The sequence below is a fragment of the Columba livia genome, chromosome 1 (genome assembly GCF_036013475.1).
Source record: "Columba livia isolate bColLiv1 breed racing homer chromosome 1, bColLiv1.pat.W.v2, whole genome shotgun sequence".
Classification (NCBI taxonomy): domain Eukaryota; kingdom Metazoa; phylum Chordata; class Aves; order Columbiformes; family Columbidae; genus Columba; species Columba livia.
Window position 1 is genome coordinate 72,479,461 of NC_088602.1, and position 23,055 is coordinate 72,502,515.

The window sequence follows — 23,055 nt, forward strand, 5'->3', positions numbered from 1 at the left end:
ATCAGCATTATGCATGTTTCAGGGTTACTCTAGCATCCTCAGTTTGGCCAAGAGGGCGAGTGGTAGCACTTGGAGGCACGTGAGCTAGTTTCAGCCTAGTCACTTGGGGTAACGGTACCATTAGCAAAGAATGGAAGCAAACACCACCATAGCCTTGCTCTCTGAGTCGTTTCCACAGGGCTGTGGCAGCTGCACTCTGTGCCTTTGGCCATTGCTGCTCCTACATTGGCTGGCTGCCTCCATGCCAACCTGCCGCCTGGTTACAGAGTAGAGGTGCGCCAGATGGTGGCCATGCACAGTCAGCGGACAAAGCTAACCTTGGACCTCTTGAGGCTGATCCAGTCCAAAAGGACACGTTCATGACATCTGTCTGCATCCTGTGCAAGAAACTTTTAAGAAACATGGTTTTTTTTCAAGTTTGTATCCTTGCTGTACATTGATCATCAATTTGTCAAGCTGACTCCTAGCATATGAAAATGTATCCCCCCTTATGAGAGTCTTTCATCTAGAAGAATACACAGAAACAATCACAGAGAAAAATAGTCAAAAGAGCTCATCTTACTCCTATTTGCATTAAGAGAGGAACAGCAATAACTGCAGGTGCAATACCTGAAACCATCTATAATTAATGAGTAATTGCCTATGTTTCAAGTTGATTAGAGTCCTTTGTACTAACCTAAAGCTTTGGCATGGGGAATCCAGTCCAATAAAGCCAGAAATGCCAAGTATATTAAGGGTAAGAATTTTCTCCTCAGACTTCTCCATTTCCATGTAATGATGATTCAGAACAGAGAAATCTGGGAAAAGCAGAAGCACCAGGATAATGTAGTTTGCAGACCCTGAATATTTTTCTTCTCAGGGTGTCACTACTTAAAATTAATACATGCCTTGACACTGAAACCTGTGCAGTTGAGGTCTTCTACAGTATAAACATATAAAAATTTTTATCCCCATCTCCACATTGCAGATTAAGAGTCTTTGTTTATTCTTTCCTTGTCATGTATCACCTGGATGAGAGCAAAGAGGATTTTTAAGGCGGATGCCACCACAGAATTTTGAAATGTGGAATGACATTTCTTTTTATTGCGGTTCAGCTTGTGAAGCAGATTTTGAATTAGAAAATAAGAGTTCACTCGCACTGGTGAAAATTATGTGCACAAACTTGGCATTTTTTGGTGCAGGATGGTCAGCAACAGATTAGTCAATATCTACAACAGTGTATCTTCTTAATAGCGTAAGGCAGTGGAGAGCTCATCTGGTGTACCCACTTGGGGTCAAATACCAACCCAAGTCCTAGTTTATTTGTTGTTGCGGAAGGTGGGACATGGAAATATAAAGCAGAGGACTGTGGGAAAACAAAGGATAATCTGCTGCTTGAGGAAAGAAACAGTGGCTGCAAGAACTAGAAAGTCTCCCTGTCTCTGTTAGGTTCCTGGTCATTTCTAGATGAGTCTAGACTCTTCATGTCTATATTTGGCTGATGGTTTCTTATTTGGGAGTGTACAGTAGGAGACATATAGGTTGTAGATTTATAGAAGCACCAAGCACTGAGAACAGCAAGTGAATTTTGCTGTAGCAGTTAGTTAAAATAGAAAGTATTTTGAACAAATGTCAGAGCCAATAGGGTAAGCAAAAAGGTGTAGCAAATAATAATAAAATTTCCCTAGAAATAGTATCTCCTCACCTTTAGCTCACAATGTGATGACAATTATGTTTGCAAAACACTCAGAGGCTGCAGGAAAGCTACCCCAGAAATCCTCACAAAGCAGCTGGCAGCTCTGAATTCAGTGCAGTGTCTGGGTTGTATGGTGATAAATGGGGCTCGTAGTCACACACTTAGTCCAGGAAATGTGGAGACGGGCTTCATTCCCAGACGCTGTCCTGCTTTTACACTAAACAAGGCGCTAGTCCCATGGGAAAAATAGTATGCAGTCAAATGATTAAATCATGTCACATAAAACACATTGCGTGGGGGAACGGGAAAGGGGGCTGGACAGCCCTTCCAAAGGCAGCATTGCATCTGGATTTATCCAGCTTTTGAGAGTTTAACTTTGTAAACCTAATGGTGTTCTTTTTACTTTTTTTTTCTTTCTTTTTTTTTTTTTTTTCTGATGCAACTTCATCTTCCTCATTGTTTTATGAATTTTTGTTCTCTCTTTCCCTCCCTGACTTGCTGCGTTCAGCACGTACCTCGGGTGAGTCAGGAGAGAGGGTTAGCCAGGGGAGGACATCAGGGTGAACTGCCCTCTGGACGGAGACACGAGGCAGGAAGAACAGCATGAGAGAACTGACCAGTTGAGCAGTGATATGAAAAGCACCAGCTGTAGTCCAGCCTAGGGAGAAAGAGGGGAAAATGCTTTTCCAGGGGAAAAGGGGAAAGCCAGAGCAGGAGCACAGCTGTGGGAGGTGAGTGAGGAGCGACAGGGAGGTCAGAAAGATAGTGTTGCTTCCAGCAACCCTTTTCCCCCAGCTCTTGGGCAGCACGGCAGGTGACATCCTCCTGCTCCCCGTACAGAGCAGGCATACACATCTGTTGTGGTACCGATCTTCATCCCATGGGACACCAGGGCCAGAAAAGCTCTGGTGGAGAAAAGTTCCCCCCCACACACATTTATCACACACATGAAAGAGAAAAAGCACTAATAGAGAAGGAATCCATTTGAGCACCACAACAGTCTCTGTGTCCAGGTGCAGTATTCCCTGGAGACAAATGCTTTCCCCTCAGTCACTGCCCTCCCCAACCAGCTCTTTGCAGGCATGGTCACACATTCTGTCTCACTTAAACCTGGGAACTGGATCCTTCTGTCTCCTGCCTGGCTGTCACTGAGCAAACTTTCGCCCTCCCAAAGCACCTGATTTTTACAGGATACCCACCCCAGGTCCTTGCCATCAACCCAAAACACTTCTCACCAACCAGCTCCCTCACAAAGGCATCTCTGGGCTCTCTTCATCACACTCGTCCTCAGGGATGCCCCGTTGAAATGGCCCAAACCAGCAGCCTGAGCTCCTCATCCCTGGTTTCGCTGACCTTTCTCCCAAGCCAGCTGCCAAGACACAACTGCAGCAGCACTTCAGTGTTAAGTCGCTTGGCTCTTCCTCATCTTTGCTTTAAGCCAGGAGCCTGTCCAGGGCAGGCAGAACCACATCTACAGAGCTGGGTCCCACCCAGTCCTACCTCTCCTCCAGCTTTCCCACAGCATCGAAATTTCCATCTGCCCATGAGTTCATATATATTGGCACAGGAGCCTTATAAACACAGAAGCTTAAACTTGCAGGGCAATGTCGGGTGTAATGGGATCACAGGCAGTCAGCTAAGAAGCTTTGTAGGAGAGGGCCATGGTAGGGAAACAGGGGAGTGACAGGGAGAAGGCTGTGTCAGGGCAAGCAAGTTGAGGGAAAGCAGAGAAATCTGGGGACTGCTTGAAAAACAACAGTTTGTGGCCAGGCAGGGAGGGGTGGTGAACAGAAACCCACAATATAGTATGTACAATATGGTACAAAGGTTTAAATGTCAGTATATATAGTGTACATATATTAGAAAGTGTGTATATATATATATATATATATAGGTTGTGTGTATATAATATATATATGTTAGTATAATATATACTATATTAAAATATACACTATATGCATATATAGAATACATATGTATACATATATATGCATGCATACATAAAAAGAGAGTATATATATTAGATATAAATACACTGTATATATATAAAGTTATTTGGAACCTTGGTAAACAGGCAAAACAAAAGTGAAATGACCAGGTAACTTAGCAAACCAGTGATTGGTGTAAAAATGAATGAGAGTAATTTCTAACACTGGGTCTCCTGCTGAAGTTCCCAGACAGAACATCCTCTTTCAATCAATCAAATTAATCAAGAATCTACTATCAACTTTGTTTTGAAATTCCTGTGACTTGCTTCTGTTGTTTTAAGAAATTCAGTTGGTTTTCTTCCTTTTGGTTTCTGAGCAAATGTATTGCTTTATTTGACAGAACATTGACTGATCACACCAACATGTCCATTTATGCTTCATTTCACAAACATGAGTAATCCCTCTGCAATTAGCATATTCATACATATTTGAAGAATGATGCTCAGTGTGGCTTCTATGTCTCCAGATTTCCTCTGAAATAATAGTAGGAGGTTGAGGACTGTAGCTCACATCAATTGTGCACACAAGCAGAGTGGTTTAAGACTCCTGGTACTCCCCAGATACTTATTTCTGTCCCACTGAGGGATGTACCCTCCGAGCAAAGCTGCCCAACAAGAGCGCCTCCCTGACCTTCACCATCATGGTTCATGGCCCAGCAACGTGGCACAAACCTCCCCACACCAGTCACACTTGGAACTAGACCGAATGAAATGTGGGTGGGTGTTCCACTTGGCTCACTTTGCTACAGGCTATTGTAAAGCAGAGGTTGCTTTTGATGAATAAAGGTGTTTTGAAATGTAATTTAAAATATAGTTTGCTTTCAGCTATGTTGCATATGAAAAGTACTTTTTTTTTTTAAATAGAGTTTAAAGTTTAAAGTTTTTTAGATTTAAAGTTTTTAGATTTAAAGTTTAAAGTTAAAATTTTAAAGTTTGGTTGTTTTTCTTTTTTCTGGGTCACAAAGGAGAACAGGAGGGATGGAGGGGGTTTTTTTGCTAGTTAAGGCAGTGGGAGATCTGGGTTTGAAAAGTTAACCTGCACACCTGACAAGTAAAGAATAGTCATAAAACTATTCATGGAAACCTGCACAGGCCTGCTAAATGTTAGTTGCACACTCTAGAAGGAAAATGTTCCTTCAAAAAAATTTTTTTTTTAAAGCAAAGGCTTTGATTAATATTTCTACATTTACATTTATAGAATAGCATGTGCTGCTTATAAGAAAAAAGTGCTATTGCTTTTTCTCACCAAGAAAGTTCTGGCATCACATGTAATTGTTCTGTCGGAATAAAGACCAAACTGGCGGTACCTTGGCACAAGAAGGACATTATCCTTCCTATAGTAAGGATGAGGGGAGAGTTTTCCAAAAGTTTTCTTGTATTTAACACTGAAAATACAGAAAGCAAAACTGATCACTGGGAAATGCAGCACCCTCAGTGATCATAGGGACGTTTTGGCCTACAGGAGCACCTCATCAGCTGTAGGCAGGTATTTGAGGAAGGTGTCAGAGGAGTGTGGGCAGACAATCCACCTCAGATTCTGGGTGTGAGGTGGGCAAGAGCTGGGTGAGCTGTCTCTGATGTTGTTCACCCACTGACCCCAAAGAAAGCAGCAGCCATAGAGAACCTCCATCCCTCTGCAGGGGTTGTTGCTCATCCCTTGCCTCCAGCCTGTGCATTCAGTGAGCATGGGGGTGGGGGCACACCAGCACCTCTCTGATGTGTTAAATGAGAGAGTGTGAGCTGCATCCTCGAAACTGAGAGAAGAGGAAGAGGAAGGTTTGGGAAACACCTGCAGTGAGGAGCTGCCAAGTAGTGGTTCAGCAATACAGGGTCTCAGGAGTGAGATCAAGCTGGTCACAGGGTAACTACCACAGTCCCTAATACCAAGCTAAATTCTGCCACATGTTTCAGTGTGTTTTGATTTGCTTCATATCACCAGAAGTTGTATATGAACAACACAGGCAAAATTTGACTGTTTGGTCCTGTGTTCTTGGTTTTGTTTTTTGCTGTTGTCTCCTCCTAGCAGTGTAATTAGTTTTAATCTCAAACTGCAGTGCATGTTTGCACTCTGTATCAACAGACTCCCTCTGCTGGAAAATAGCTATATATGTTATCTAGCCGTTTACTGACAGTAAGTGAAATGACTTCTAAATAATGTATTTTGTAGTAAATGCGTAATATTTCTTTACACTGTCCACAGAACTGTAAACAACTTTGACCTCTTCCTGAAACATTGGCATGTTTCTGTGACACACACAGGCAGAAGCAGTTAGGAGTCAGTTTTTATCTTCAAAGCTGGTCTCTGAACTGCTGCAACACTTACAGTAATCTTGTAATGCATTTATCCACCAAGTAAATTTTTGTTTTCTTTCTTCTTCTGTAACTGGAATCAAGTCCCGAATATTTCCTCTCTGTAATCCTAAAGGACCCTCTCTTCTTGACTTCTTCATCACAAGTGACAAGCGTCTGTCACTGACTTCACACAAGCACCTGAACACAACATGCTGGACAAGCTGGTTTCTTTAACAACCACTTTCAAATACACTGTTAAAAGCAAATGGAAGAGATTGCTAGCAAACAGGACTTTAACACAGGAATTCCTGTTATTTCCCAGGAATTTCTAGAGGTGTAGCTCATATATCATCTTAAGAAGTTAAGATTCCTGGTCCAAAACATTTACTGAATCAATTGTACTAAGGAAATGAGTATACTGTTATTAGATGAAGTTCCGCTATCATCCGAATAACTTCAGCAAGATCTAGACCAGACATAATTTTATTTTTTTCCCAGAAGAATGTGGTATCCAGCACTTTTTTTTTTTTTGCTTATTTGATACATTTGGTTCTGTGTTTCAAAGTACAGTTAGCAGAGCAGTTATGCCTGCTCCTCTTGCTCCACTCCACCAATGTGTCTCAGATGCCACCTACAGAAACAACCTCCAATGAGAGGAGTACTTAGTCCTTGGTCCCCTTCCTGAGATCATCAATAAGGGCATCAACTACACCACGCAATTTATCTCTGTGGAGGGGAGAGAACCAGACTGACTGAACATTGATTAGCCAGAGGTTGGAAGAACTGTTTGCTCCTCCTCTGCAGTGGCAGCTCTGAGCCACAGACATTGAAACACTCAGCTGCTTGCAGTTCCTTCAGAGCACTGATGTTCCTCTTTTCAACGAAAATGTCATATAAAGAATGACACACAGTGGCTGCAGCAGCTCCAGTGTGGCCCATCATCTTTGGTCTTTCCATCAGTGCAAAACTTCCCTAAAAATCATTAAGGATGTTACTGGGGATTCTCTCACCTTCTAGGTAGCATCTGGTAACATGGGATTACTGTAGCAGCTCCAACAAACACCAGCATTCCAGGTTTAATCAGGGTCTGGAGAAGTTGATATATAAACCCCTTCCTCTACTCTCTGCATGGCATGTAACAGAAAATAAGGCCCTGGGAGTTTGTCATAATACCTGTTTGTGAAAGCTGTGCATGCAGTGAAGTTCTGTGCTGCTGCAAGTTCAAAAGTCATAATGACAAATCACACACAGACCCAAATCTTCCTTCTTCAGAAGTTAAAGGAATTTTTATCAGTCTTAAATGCGCCTAACTCAGAATCGCTTTAGATTAGGTAACTGAATTGTAATGAGCACCCTGAATGAGTGATGAACATTATGATTGATGTTTGTTGACCATGGAGTTGAGACCTGGATTATGCTACTACACGTGTTCCATGCAAAAGGTGTTAAAGGAATGAAAAATCTGCTGTTTGAAGTAGCCTCATCTCCAGCTGTGGGTTGGTGGAACTTGGCACAACAGAGAAGGAGTTCATGAACATTTCTTTTTTTTGCATCCCAAATTCTGGGCTGACCTGTGATTGCCACTCCTGCACAGGTGACAGCAGCCCAAAGTTATTTTGTAGTCCCTGAGGACCTTGTTGTTGCTGCTGGGACCATCAGCCCAAAGGAATGCCCTAACCATTCCTCTCTCCCAGGCATAAACTTGTGCTAGCTGTGGAAAGGATAACTAAAATCTGTCTGTTTTCTGAGAGCCGAACTTCTCTGTATAGGAGTCCTCAGGGACTAGATCCACTGTATTTAAAACTCTTATAAGAGATATTTAAGATTAATTTTGTGCATACAGGAAGAGCAGAATATCAACTGAGATCCATTATATCAAATTTCAGGAAGGGTTGCTTTCTAAAGGGCAAAAACCTTAGCATTCACCTGATATAACAGGATATGGTTGCAGTGAAGCCTAGGGGAACAGTGCCTGTGAATCCGTCTGCTCAAGCTTTGGAACAAAAAGAGTACTCCTTTTTGATACTTCAATATCAGGAATAGGACTAATTTTTCAGGCTGAGGACCCTCTGTAAGGACTCCATAGGCTTTTTGATGTAAATTCATATGCAACTGTCACAAATTTTGGTGGGTCTTCCCCTAATATGACAGAACATTAGTCTTTGATGCTCCTTGTATCACTTCTTTCTCCTATTTTCTGTCTGGCCTTAAAGTCAAGCCACAGCTGAGAGAGGGTGGTGTCTTTTTCCAAAGTACAGTAGAGACTGGGCTAGGACTCAGGGGGACCCTCCTAATAGAAGTAATATTATCTGTCAATCCAATCTAAAACAACACAGTACATGAAAATCAACACCCTACAAGCAATGTTTTCTATGATGACTGGGTTTATTTTAGCATTTGTTCATACACAGTTACCAAAAGCTCTGGCACAAAAACTGCAGGCAGGGCATTATCTATGAAGTTCGTTGGATTTCAACATCCACTTCTCTCATTGAATGACTAGATTTTGGCTGTAATATGTTTCTGGACAAATTTCAAGACCTGTTTGTTTTCAGTGGTTTCGGCAGATGGCCGTGTAAACTCAAGATCCCATGATTATGATTCATTTCTGTGGGAATAATTTTGGTTGTCAGGTTTGATTGTATCTCTATGTGTTTTTATACCTCTCACATATACACTGAATGCATTCAGAGCCAGGGCTGTGGTTACCCAAATACCTTATTTTATGTTAAAGAACAAAAAAGTGCAGGCAAATGTTTTTGGTTTTTTTATATTTAATATTAGGTTTCTTTTTTTAATGGGTAGTACATTCTTGTTCAGTTATACATTCTGGTTGTTTTGTTTTATTTCTGCATTTAAATATTTCCTATTTTTTCCTAGAAAGGATTGTTGCAAGCAGGTACATAAATATAGCTATTGCTTCATTTTGCCTTTGCAGGGTCTGGAATTTTATATACTGATATGTGATATGTTAACAAATACCCCAAATTTAATTCATCCTCAGACCCATACTGCAATTAAACAATACATCAGAAGCAAGCATAAATATTTTGCTTTGGGAATGATCACCTAAAAAATGAGGTAACCACACTTGACGTCCTCTTCTTAGCCCTCTCATAAACACTGGCCTATAACTGGATCTTGCTGTTGAAATGCTTGTATGTGCCCATGCCATAACTTCCCACAGGAGCACTTCCTAGTTAGCCTGAAGCACTGGGAAGGATCCACCAAGATGAGCATTTAACCAGAGCATGGTCTCCCACCCATGAGGCACAGCAAGTTTAAAATGTCCTTCATGTGCTTCTGAGTCAGGTCAGCTTTTGCCAGCCAGCCTGGAGTGGGAACATCAGCCAACTTCTGGTGGTTCCCCTCTCTTGTAAAACCATTTCAGGTTTTCAACATCACCTGTTAATGGGCATTTTGGAAAAGATTTATTTTGGTCCCTATGTCTTTGCTTCCCACTAACTGACCTCCTTCGCGTCCAAGGTTTAGACTGATGTAACTTGTAGCCATCCCACTCTTGAAAAGAGCAGAAAAAGCAAAGTGTTTGCCTAGGAATGGGTGTGTGTGCAGAAAACGCCTGCAGCCAGCCCTGCTGCTCTGGAAACTGGGGATGGGAATCAAGGCAGTGACTATTTTTTATGTCTGTCATGACCAAACTAGTGACCTACTGTGAAGATGAAAAACCCCTGGAGTCCTTCTGACTAGTGGCATAACCCTCTTCCACTTTCTGTGCAAATAGAAATATAAGCCACACATTTGCAATCAGATTCCTCTTTGAATTATTACCTTCCTTCCCAAATGCCCGATTCATTATGGAATAATTGTTAATTTATGTGGAGAATTATGTCATTCTATCATGCAAGTTTCAGTCTTTCTAAGTAACACTATCAGACTACATGGGACTAAACTGGAAAGGGCTGCTGGTCCAATCATGCATGATATGAAGCAAAAGAAAACACTTTTGAGTAAACATTTTTAGTGATTTAAGCAGGACGGTGTTGAGGATGTTATTTAAAGCTTCTGTTTCCAGAGTCACACCATGGTGCTGATGGGCCAGTTCAGAAAAGACACAAATACTTACATACTATGGATCCCATTGGAAAGATGGGGTTCAGTGATAGATGTGGGAGCTGTTTGCAGGCAGACCTGCTAAGCTGTACACCGGTTTTCTATTTTAGCTCTTTTTGGTGTTTTCTTTTCATCAGTGTGGTGTACAGCCAGCCCATTAGTCTCACAAATGCAAGCTTTTTGCAAATTCTGTTGGGATACAGATGGACCTGTTGAGTAAACCTGGCTGGAAAACAGAAGGAGGAGGAGGCTGATGCTCTGAAATCCAGGCAAATCTGATGCAGCCACAACATTCAGCTCTCATGAGATATGACAGCAGGCTCCTACATGAAAGGATGTATGTGAGAGGCTTTATCTGAGAATAAGAGGAAAATCGTCTCCATGGAAGTTTTGGCTGACAGAAGAACTTCATGAAAATTCAATCTGTATTGGAGAGGACAGGAACTATGCACAGGAACAACATTTTTCATTGGATTTATTAATTTATAATAGATGTTACCAGTCAAGAAGCAATTTACAAGCATTAGCAGGGGTTCAATTGCTTTCTTATATATCCCCCAAAGTCCTACTTAAAAAGAAAAACAATCTTTTAATGGAGATAAGTGTTACAAAGTTTTAAGGATGCCCTAAGCTTTTAAAAGGTTGAACATTCAAAATTAAGGCTCTAAAGTAAAATAATGAGATCTTTGTTAATTACAGAAAATCACAGGAAAATACCCAGTAGACTTTGACTTTTGTTCATGACTTCATTAGTCTTCTCTCTTCTCTAACTGCATTATCCAAAGCAGGATTTCTCTATACTAGGCCTGGGGAAATGATTCCCAAAAAGGGCAGGGTTCTTCACTGCAGGGAAGACTTAGTGTTTGAAGAAGGGGGACATGCGGAGGTTGTGGGCGTGTGTATGTGTTTATGAGTATGTGGAGGTGGATTTCGTCTGCATAGAAGGAAATCTTACTTACAGTTGGTGAGATTTACACCTGAGTTCAGGAGATCTTCAGCCAGAGGAAACAGGGTTTTCCTAAGTCCTGATTACCATAGGCAGCGCCAGTTCCCATTCTCTTGGTTTGGCCCTAGTTCTAGAAAAGGGAAAAAGGGGAAAAGGTTGCGATGCCTCATCCTGAATGTGTGGCAAATCCTTGAAGATATAGTATGGAAGTATGAGAGACAGAACATCTCTGCTTTTACAGAAGAGCTTTCAGCAAGGCTCAAATTTTGATGAGGCCAAACTAGAGATGTAGCAGAAGTTGGTAGCAGATCTCCCAAAGTAGTAAATGGAGATGACAAAAGTCACAAAAGAAGCAAGATGATGATGTTAAAATTGAGAGAAAAATTAGTTGTGTGACCGGGGAAATGGGACTGAGGACATGGGAGAGGGCTGGGGGATGCCAGAGAAGCAAGTGTCATATTGCATAGGGACAGGGAAAGCAGAGAGAAGTGAGACATCAAGGAGGTGTTGATGAGAACATGCGGGCTTCTTGTCTATTACTTTCATAAATTTGGAGTTGGGAGATTGTGAAAGCAAAAAGATACCTGTTTCCAATGCAAACCTAAGTGAATGTCAGGGCCAGGAAGCAGCTGTCTGTTTATGCATATTTTTTTCCTTCCCAAACCTACCAATTAGTGTGTTTGCAATTAAAACAGAAACATGACATGTCAGATAAGTCTGCACAGCTCTGTAAAACATACACGCTCTCCTCTTAAATGAAAAGATACACCTCTGTCCTGCTGCAATGCTAAATTTGCCTGAAACCCTCTTACACTGTTTAATTGCTAACTTGGATCTTACTACAGATACGCTCCTCCTATGACAAGGGTCATATTCCTAATGGAAAAAGACAGGAAAGCAGTAACATGGTGTCAACGATGCAGTTGAATTTTACATTTATTTTACATGTTAGGGTTTATTCTAGCTAACAGTCCTTTTCTAGACAAAACAAAACAAGAATGCTCCCTCTGCTCTTCAAGGGAGTGTTAAAATTCATTATCTCCACGTGTTCTAGCTGCCTGTGCATAAATATCCTTTCTCAATGCTTGCTTGTGGCTTGTGATGGAAACTGTTGTGTTTTGCAGGTAAAACTTCAGAACTTTCATCTTCTTCCCGCTCTCTCCTTGGCTCTGATTTCTCTCTGACACCCTTGTGAGACTTGCTTTTTCTCAAATGCAATCTTTCTCTTTCTCTTCTCTCCTTCATGCCTTCAGGTTGCTAAAAGGCAGGAAAAAAATATCAGTGACTTAAAAGTGATTCCCACATGAACAAAAAAACCTCATTGTTTTATTTCACTAGCAATGTGTAATAAAATATTCCAGTTACCTACCTCACCAAGATTCGCTCAAATTCAAGGCCCCAGCCAGCCAGGCTAAAACTCAGCAAGAGGCAAAGTATTTTTTTATTATACTCTGTGTATGATGGGAGAGTCACCTACCCAGAGGACTTTAGAGGGAGAGCAGACAGGAGGGGAAAAGGGGAGATGCTCTGAGATTTCAGCCCAGACTCCATATTTCTGTCCTTTCACACGATCCATGCTTATGTGCCAGGGGGCTGTGCAGTGCTAGCTGCAAAGATCTCACTGAAACAAGTGCTGAAGGTCGTGAACTGTCTTTAAATCCACGCTTATAAGAGAAAAGCAATATGCAGGGAAGGAGATTAAATGGGATTTCCTTTCCCCCACTTTTATTTTAACCTGTGTGATCACGGTGATGTGAATCGCACCCACAGAGCTCTGAATGCAAAAAAAAATGCCCTATTTGGAGATACACATTTAAACCCACTCTCAAATTTCCTTTTAGATCTCTAACACCTATTACTCAATTCTTTGAGATTCTCAAGTCCTTCATATCTCCCAAACTTCAACGGTGACTGAGGGAATGACAACAACTTAGTCTACTTGAAAAATAATTAAAAATAGAGCCCAGCACTTTTCAATGCAGATTGCAGAAGGGTACCAGAATCCATGTTTTTAACTGAAACTGAAGCTGGATTTAATACATTATGCTCGCTATACCTATCATACAATTATGACACACTCATAGACTTTCTAGCAAAAGGCACTTTTGAGAAATGATAAATGATAAACCAGACAACCACTGGTGAGTTTTGGCACGTGGGGCAACGTGAAGTTTCAAATGAAATAAATTCTGAGTAGTTCCTAAAGGGGAAAAAAAAAATGAGAGAATGCACTTAAAATCTAAACAATGGCATAACAGGGTTGTCATCACCATAATTCTGCATATTCTTAGATGACTGGGCATGCAGCAACTATAATTGTGGGACTAATCATGCAATGATGCTTCTTGTTGAAAAGAGATTTTACTTTCCCCCTTGTTGCTGCACAGAAGGTCTGCAAAGAAAACTGAAAATTACTTCTACATACAAACTGTCAGTGTCAACAAACTGAAAAAAAGATCCTTCCTTCTGTTGTTATTTGGTGCTAATGTCAAGAGTTATTCAAGCACAGCTTTTTCAATAGGGTGACTGAATTTCATAGTGTATATCTGAAAGGTGAGTTAGTGTTTATTACCTTTTCTTCCATTGTATGATACGCTAGATATTATGTAACATCATAATAAAAATCTGTTAAAGTGTCATAGACAAAAAGGTTTTTATTGGCTATTTCATCTGCATAAATCATACAGAAAATGTTCATGCCTCAGGACAGACTGATGGGGAAAAGATGCAATGGGGAGAGAATCCTGGGCTGGCTGCATGCCCTTACAGTGAAAATACATTCAGTCACTTATAGCAATAGCTGCTGCTGCAGCTGTGCGGTGGCACTGAAGAAAGCAGATGGATGGATTCCCAAGGGGTAAAACAGAAGCCTCTCAAACACCACGGTGTCTGGCAGTCTTAGAGATAACATTATATATGGTTAAATTAGGTCAGCAGCAGTGAGAATGAGAGCTGGGTCTTACAGCAAAAGTGAAACAAACCTGGTTTTAGATTGTCATTTTTTTTGGCACAGCTGTAGAAACCTCTGAAGACATTGTCACAACCAGTGTTGTGTCTCATTTTGAGGATACACATTTCTTAATGTCTAGATGGTAACACTACATCAAGAATTGTCATACTGATGATATTACCACTTTAACCTTGTTTTTACTACTGTAAGGACCACGTAATCTGATAAATTCTAATTCAAGTTTATTTCTGCTTTTCTCCCAGCAAAGCCACAGCAATTATACCAGGGAAAAACCCATCCTGCTTGCTGATTGTCTGGGGTTTTTTTCTTCTGAAGTGATCTTAAGTTGGCTGTTACCTACCAAAGAAACCGAGCGTTTGCTTTTGAGATGCAATTGTTTTTCAAAGGACTCTGCAAATTCCTGGATGGAGTTTGATCTTGTCTCTGAGCATGAGCTGTCTGCTGACGGTGTTCTGCTTGCCTTGCTGTGGCAGTGGCATTTGACATCTTGGTCTTCTTTAAATTCCTTGGAACCCTTGAGATGGCCTGAAGATGAGCCTTTGGTAGAAGCATGAAGTCGTGTTGTATGGAAGGAAGAAAGCCTGGCCTGAAAAACAAGAGGTCTTTGCTGAGTATTAAATATTAAAGCAGAGCGCACAGGACAGATTCTTGCTACCACAGAGTGTTCTCTGAACAACGGTGCAGAAACTCCTATATCTTTCCTTTAATATGCAGGAGAATCACGAGAATCACACTGCCAAGAGGTTTTTTTTCCAGAGGCAGCAGCAGAATTTGCTTTTTATTCCTGGTTTTGAGTATCTAACTTTTGGCACCCCAATGCGTGTTTCAAATTTAAAGTGTGCTGGGTCCTCTTAGTGGCTGCTGACATTAAAAGGAACTGAGACCCTCCATAACCTCAAAAACTCAGGCCTTGCATCTCACGGCAGGTTCTAGGCAAGACTCTCAACAAGTGAAGACCCAGCCTTTTCTGGCCAGATGAGCCAAACTTGACCCATGGATGCTCCAGCTCTTATCAGATGTTTGAGCATGACAGTGACCATTTCTAGCCCAGTTGTGTCAAAATTTCAGCATGACCTGCATGCAGACAAGATGCTCTGTTTCTCAGGTCTGAATTTTCTGCTGGTTTCTTAGGCATGTTTGTCCTGAACTGATAAGGAAGCACTTTCAAAGCACTGAGGGACACGTTCCTACCTGAAAAATACTAGGAAGCGGGCTTCCTATAATTACATTTGTAGGGGTAAAGTGGTGAGAGAATAGATAGTTGTTTAGTTTCCATGTTGTTTAATTCTCTCAGGCCTGACATGCAGATCAAAATTTATCTGCACCAGCTGTATTTAATTGAACGTCTGTAAAAGAGATTAAACTGATGCAGAACTGCTATGTCCTGTGGAGTCATGTATTGGTGGTTTTAGAAAGACTGACCTGCAGAAGAGATGGGTGAGAAGGCCACCACAGAGACCCAGGCATGCACCAAAGCCTGCCAGCTGCTGGTGCTCTTTTGGGGTGAGTAACTGAACACTGCTAAGATTCAGGTAGTGAAAACTGTGAGAGAGAGAGATAGGAGGTGCCAAAAATGAGGCCGCCCCGTAGGTGTCAGAGTGCTCCAGGCATACATGTTTGAATGCATTTATGTTTTGTATAAGCCTGGTGCTAAGTCTTCAGCTGCTGAGTAACCCTGAGAAGCTATGCTGACTTCAAGGGAGCTGTGACTGTTTATACAACTGAAGGTCTAACTCACAGATCCTGAAATGCTTTCTAAGAAAATCCAGGAGAAAACCCTATGCTCACAGTAGGGTTTATTGGAGGTGCTGGTGTTTTGGGATTTTTTTGGTTGGTTGGTTTTTTAAAAAATTCCAGTGGAAAGCTAAACCAACTTGGTACAGTGGCTAAACCAACTTGGTGTAGTGGCCATGTGGATCTACAAACCTCGGACTCCAAGTGACTGGAAAAATCTCCTGTATACATTTCCATTTACTCTGGCTCAGATGCTATTCTAAATGCAGCAGCACAACAGGGACCTATGCAGCCTTTCTCTGAAGAGTGAGGCTGTGCATCCATATGCTCGTGACTACATCACATTAGACTGGCTTGAGGAGAGGTGCTAAAAATAAGAAATCTTACACCTGATACTGAAGAGTTTTCATTTCGTATGGTTCTGGTTCAATTTCTTTTCCAGACATAACCTTACTTCAGTGACTAGTATTATCGACTGCCTCTGAGAGTAGCGGTAATGATTTCTGCCGTGCTATTTTTACTTTGGTTTCAAACCAATCAATACTGCTGTAATTTCTGTAAGGTCATATTGTATTGTTGTTTTAAAAAAGCATCAAAGCAATCTCATTGTGCTTGAGGCACAGAAGTATGCATTCCATGTCAAGCTCAGCAAGCTAAATGTCTTCTGTGTCATTTTAATGGCATCAACATACATAGTTTCCTAGAAATAAAAATTATGTCACTGGTATTAGTTCTTAGAGGGTTTGGGCAAAAAAATCCAGGACAGCTAAAACAGGGATGGTATTCTACCAACTGTGTTTTGCAATGTTTGTAAGTGCTTTCTTTTACTAAGACATTGCTTTTTAATTTCCCTTCACAGACAGAATTATAGTTAAGCCCTTAACAAAAGGACTGCAGTTTGCAAACTGATATGGCAACAATGGTCCAGAAGAGGGACAGGCCTTCCTCTGTAGACTAAGGGTAGAGCTACACATGCATACCTGTGCAATCATATTACGGTGACTGTGCCTCCTCTCACAGTGCCTTTGCATGATATGAACAACCATAGCTAGGAGAGCATGTCAGCATATTGCTGTCTTATGGACACAACCCTACAGAGGACAAGAGCGTTAAGACAACTGCTCAAGCATGAACATTTCATGGCTATAACTAGCACAGAACATTAGTCTTCTTTTATTTAAGACTGACTCTGTGGAGAACCGTGAGAGTCACAAAATGAAGCTCAGCGATAAGGCAAATTTGGCACTGACTTTAGATAAAAGTCATGTGGCTTTCTACCTGCTTCTTAGATTTAATACATGCATTCAGTGCCAAACTGATTACTTGGTAACACTGTAGATAAGAATGGCTGAAGACTGCTTTAATTTATGCTTCATCTCTTGAAGTCTCAGCAGCTGCTGACAATAGAGATTGCCTTTGTATCTGCACACTCATTGTCCATCTACTGCTGCTGTCCTCACTTGCCAAAGGTCTCTGAGCACAGCCCAGGTATTTGTTCCTGTCCATGCACCAGTAGCTGCCTTGTGCCTACATCTGGTACCTCTTCAGCAAACTCCCCTTGGTTTCTGACTCTAAGGATCTGACCTTGAGTAGTTCTTAAACTGGAGAAGTGGGGAGGAGGTGAAACAAGGGAAAAGGCACAGGAAGGAAGAATGATAAATGCTCCTCTATGTCAAAATGGGGAACTTTTGCCAGTGCTGGGAAAGCCAGAAGCACCAAGCATGTTCTCACAGGTTGTTTCTCACTCCCTGTAGCACTCCCTTTTTCTGCTGGAGCCTTTGTGTAAAGGCAAATCATGTTCAGTGTATCTATTTACACAACAGCTAATCTTTTGCTAATTGCCCATCTACACCACACAAAAAGTACACAAACAAAAATACTTAATGAAATTGATGTCAATGTAATTTGTCTATTCTCTTTCTCAGTTTTGGTTGAAGTCAAGGTAATTGTTTCCATCTTTGGGACTTGATATGAGGGCTTGCACAGCTGTCAGTAAGAAAACTAATCTTCAGTGTGTTAGCCCAAGTGTTCATTGTTTGCTGAAGTTTACACAATTATTCCAGTACTTTAAGAATATTTTGGAACATCTAACATTCAGATGCTGTCCCACAGCTTACTTTCCTTCTGAGAAGCTTATAGATAAGCAGAAATTCCTTAAAAATGTTTTGCCCTAGGCTCCAACTGATCTGTAGTAACAATATTGGGGTAGATGTTCAGTCTGACTTTAGTTTAAATTAAATGTTAGTAACTTCAACAGCAGTCAGTTGTTCTGCCCCCACTCTCAGCTGTTTCTATCAGATTCTCTCCTGTGAGCAGCAATGTCTAAGGTGGATAGCATAGTAAAACATTTATCAGTGCTCCTTTGCCTCCTGTCTTTTTCTGCAACAAAACACCTGGGAGGTAAGAAACTGCCTGGAACCAAAATGATGGAGAATAACTAGAATGTGTCGAGAAGTTGTAGCCAGAGGCTTCAAAGAGGGTATTGCTGTTAATGTGTCTAAAGTTTGCCAGGGAGACAAGCTAAGTAAAGGAGATGGAAAGAGATTACTAACTTGGTCCTCCCCAGGTAACATTCAGTTTTGGCCCACAGTAACATATACATCTCCAATACTTTTCAAGGGAGTGAAGTTGCAAGTTTTAGCCTGTATTGCCAGTGACCAAGTGAAGAAGGATGAATATAATCTTGTGTTCCCCTCTGCAAAATGGGAATGACAATAGAAAATCATTTTGTAAAACTCAACTCAGTAATGTTTGTGAGGTATACTAAGATATTGGGAAAAAATAATAAAAATGGTTGTTCATTTTGGAGTTATTCTACAAAGTTTAATCCACATTTTGGAGGCCTCTACCATGATAGGATGTGACAGGAGTTTACTGTCATGTTTGAGGTGGGAGTAGTGGCTTCAATGTCTTTCTACAGCACAGGAAAAACTTCAGAGAACAACTTGCCAGTTTCGAGCTAAAAGTAATTTCCAGCATTACACAAAAAAACCTTTTGTGCTATACCACTAGCATTTTGCCATGTAATACCAACATGCCCCTGGTGCAGATGCAGTTCATGTGGGCAGGACTGCACTATTGCTGATGCACTCACTGTGTACCAGCCCTGGGTAGGAGACACAGTGTGCTGGCAGTGCTGTTTGGGAAGTACCCTTGGATCTGCACAAGGAACTTTTGCCAACAGCTGTGTCAGTCAGAGCCTGCTGACTTTGTTTTCACCCAGACAGGGGAGTCATCTCCATTTACAATGTTGAGACAGAAGAAAGGGTACACTGTGATCTGCTGCAGTGGTGGTAACTTAGAGAAGAGATACAGTCTAAATCTCAGTTACTTTTCCTCTCGATTAATAGCACTGTTCTAATAAAATGAAGATTATACTTAACTAAAACTAATTACTGATTTGGATCTTACAGTAGTTATCATTTGTAATAATGAATCTTACAGTTATAATTTATTGTAACTGTCAAAAACACACATCCAGGTAAAATAGCAAGTTATTGCTCTTAACAAGGAGATGCTCTTTCTGAAGGTATTTATGAGGAATTATTAGCATCCATTTGTTTAACTTCTAGATGTGTTTTAAGACAACATGTTTTAGTGCTCTTTACTAGAAGCTAGTCAGAGATTTCCAAATTAAAAAGTTTCAGCTCAAAATTCATCCCTGAATCATAAAATCCCCAAACAAGTCTTCCCTTCTAATTCCTCCAGTAAATTTCTGGCACTAAGAAATAAAGCAGCTGGAATTTATATCTCTTGTACAATACTGCTGGAGAAAGACTCATTGAATAGTAATGTCAAAAGACGGAGTCTTCTCTTTCTGTCAGCTAACTTAACCCAAGTTCTAGGTATGGATTCAGAGATGCACCTGTAGCAAAGTATTTGAATGGCTATTAGCTAAGTATTTAAATAGCTTTTTAACAAAGTGAGTATAAGAACATGCTTCAAATGAGATGTAGGTGTGCACATAAAAATACACACAGAACTATACACAAAGATGTGTTCAGCAACTTGCCAAATGGAAAGTGATTTAAACTAAGTTGTTACACTTCATTCTGTATTGGGGCCAAAAGAAATTACATATGCATAGGTCTCTGAAGGATAAAATTAAAATATAGTAAAATTAATTTTTAAAAAATTAATAAACATTCTGTTTTCAGGCATTCTGATGGAATCCATGAGCAAAACTCTAGCTCAGAGTCTGTCTTGTGATCTGTGACCAAGGTGAAATACAACTGTAAATAACAAATGTGGCTGATCCGTTCAAAACTAATGAATGAAGGTTATATCTTCAGCCTCTCCATTAATTCAAAGAGGGAGAGACGGTTTGGGTCTCCCTTGTTTTTCTTAGTAAATTTTTTTTTTAAAACAAAAAATCCCACAGGTTAAAACACAGCAGCTCCAGTGAAAGAGAACTTGCAAGGTGAAAATACAGCATGGCAGAAAAAGAGTTTGCAAAAGATCAGCTGTTTCTCCCCAATATAACAGCATTTGCTTTTTTGCAGCCATAATGATCTCAGGATAAAAGTGAAAAGTGGTTTGTAAGGAAACATAGTATCTTTGGTAAGCCAGCTGATGTAGTTGGGAAAAAAGAGACAGGTTTGGACCACCTGAACATTTTTTTAGAGCTGAAATAAAAGCAACTGTCTTCAAGTAAAGGGCAGACTGCGAACTGCTGTTTTCAGTTTATCTTTATGGTCGTTATCAGTTAGATAGTTGCAAACTGCCTTAAAAACCTGCTTCTGTGTATGAACCCTGCCCCTTTCCCAACAATTTTGTTCATTTGAGAATAAAGAACTTACTTCTACTTTAAAATGTTACTTCACAGTACAATAAGCTTTGTTGGGTGTTGCATCCTTATCTTCAGAGTCAGATATTTTAAACCACAAGGGACTGTGTTCTCTAGCTTATATTAGAAGTTATACCCGCAAACGGTTAAATCCCAGGGAGTAAAGCATACGACTTTCTGGAGACAGTATAGTTGCAGAATTAGGTCCAAAACTTATGAATACATATGGGGTTATATAGTTTTACACATGGGAACAGACCCACTAAAGATAATGTTTACATACACCAGTTGCAAAAATGCTTTGATCTCTGACAGGTCACGCTGAGCAGACAGAACATTGTAATACATAGTTAGGCAGTTATTACACCCTCTTTACATTTCTGCTCATATTGTCCCTTATCTTGGAGTTTGACAGTTTTCTTGTATTGCAAAGGCAGCGGAAGTCTGACCCTGGCAGGCAGCTAAGTTCAAAAAACAACCAGCTGCTGCCAGTAGGAACTCAATTTCCTTGGCAAGGTGTACCATGTTCATCCTCACACATCTCTAGGTCCATGTCCCTGGAGATGGCACTTAAGTTTATGCATAAACCATGCATACACACACAGAGAAAACTGTACACAGCTCTTACCGGAAGGGAGGCTCTCCTTTCACTAAAGAGTCGCGTCTGATACTTCTTGTAGCCTCTACCCTCTTTCTCACCATCATAGATCAAGTCATGGCCCCAGAAGCTGCTCATCCATTTTGCAAAGGAAATATCATCATCCTCTTCATATTCCATGTACAGATGCTTCAAACTTGGGGAGGTCTCCCAATCAGACAAGGAAAAGCAAGGTCAAATGCCACCACCAAGCCAACGGCCTCACACTGTTCTGCTGACAAGAGGAAGCAGAGACACAGTTTCAACCACGCTTTCTACACTCCATCCCCCAAAACCCATCCCACGGCAGCCCTGGGCACTGTCTAAACATGGAATCAATCCTTTCTCATCTCTTTTCAACAAGGTTTCTTTTAACCTTTCCATAACAGCAATGTCCAATATGACACTGCCGTAGGGGGTTGGTGGGAAGGGAAATGTGTTAGCTACTCCCTGTGTGTTGCTGCTGACTGCACCAGCTGTCAATACCAATGGAGAATTGCTCACAGTTACATGCCTGGGAGGTGCATACGTGAACCCAAAGCAGGCTTGTGATTTTGAGAAGCAGAATTGACATATTGATGGTGGTCAGAAGATGGCACAGCTGCTTGCAGAAGCCTAACTGGCTCAGTGGGAGGGACGAGAAATGGCCCACTCTTCCCACACTGGCTTCCCTTCTGACTTCTATTGTCTTTGTTCTTCGTTTAATATTCAGGAAACATGATCTGCCTAAGTAGAAGAAAGTCCAGCCTGAAGAAACTGCATGTTCATTTTTGGGTTATGACAGCCAGAGCAAACTTGCGTCAGCTGCTTTTCACTAGAGACATTTCATCTGCCACATCAGGCTTATAAGAGGCCCTGTTTCACTTGAAGGCACACAGAGTAAAAAATGTGTCAGATTCCTCCTCACCAGCCTGGGGTTTAAGCCATATGGGCCCTGTATATACCACACAATAGAACAGGGCTGGGAACCGATTTCTGGCCCCAAGACCAAGTGGCTAGACTGGTCACATCTAGCCTACGAGGTGTTTGTGCTGTGGGTCTCCTTGAGGCTTTACATAATGCACCATCCCTGTAATAATTTGTTGTAATTTTTGTGTCTTTTTTATTTCAAAATATTTTATATAATGTGAAAACTCTGCTGTGGCCCATAAACCCATTGTTTTTATAGTAAGGAACTGGAAGATGTGTTACATGCCTGACAGAAAGACAAGGAGAAGGGCTTTCAGGCTGTAGAGCCTGTAGGGATAGTGTTGGAAGACTGCAAAGGAGGAAAAGACGCAAATCTAACTTTGTATTGGAAGCAGTCTTTGGTGTGTTCTAGGTAGCTAGTGTTCTTCTGATGCCTAGGTATTGCTGTGGAGATGCTAGTTGGCTTTGGCCAGAAGTATGCCAAAAAGCTTGCTGGCAATTTAACATAACAGTCTAGCATTAAACTCTGCTCCTTGTCCCAACCTATTTAGCAATACAGATGCAGTAAAAAACCCTCCAGTTTCATTCCTGTGGGTGTAGGGGTGAGGTTTTAGTAAAATACTCTGATGTAGAACCCTTCACTCTGAATAATAGGGATGAAGAACCATTTGGTCACGCATGCCTATGTGCCCGAGTTTTACCTCATCCAGGGCAGGCAAGGCCATGATTAGCACAAGGACCTGCAGTACATGTGTATGCAGACGGCATATCCTCAGGTGCTGCATATCAGAGCTTGGAGACACAACCAAACCTGCATCAGGCTGCTTTCTTGGCAGAGGCACAAACAGACAGAAGTGAGAGGAATACCTGCAAAACAGTTCAGTGAAAAGACACCTGAAGCAATAAAAAGGTTGTGCAAGCTGATTCTCCAGGTGTGGAAACATGCTCCTGGCCATGTTCTGAGAGCTTAAATTTGACTCATGTCCTCGAGGCTACCAATCTGTACAGGCAAGGTACATCTGAAGGCCTACTCTAGCTCAGAGGAAG

General features: G+C 41.2%; 1 protein-coding gene across 2 annotated transcripts; it reads right to left on the reverse strand.

Annotated features, from left to right (window-relative positions):
* Window positions 1-11,887: 11,887 nt before the first annotated feature.
* On the reverse strand, window positions 11,888-22,846 carry LNP1 (leukemia NUP98 fusion partner 1). Of its 2 annotated transcripts, none has more exons than XM_005506675.3 (4): window positions 22,710-22,846; window positions 21,091-21,334; window positions 14,283-14,528; window positions 11,888-12,228 (listed from the first exon to the last, which is right to left on the reverse strand). In XM_005506675.3, the coding sequence occupies exons 2-4, from the start codon at window positions 21,238-21,240 to the stop codon at window positions 12,022-12,024; spliced, it is 603 nt and encodes a 200-aa protein (XP_005506732.3). In that variant the 5' UTR covers window positions 21,241-21,334; window positions 22,710-22,846; the 3' UTR covers window positions 11,888-12,021. The 2 variants fall into 2 exon arrangements, with proteins under 2 accessions (XP_005506732.3, XP_064918413.1); XM_065062341.1 differs by having other exon boundaries at window positions 21,091-21,331; window positions 22,710-22,837.
* Between the last annotated feature and the right edge of the window lie 209 nt (window positions 22,847-23,055).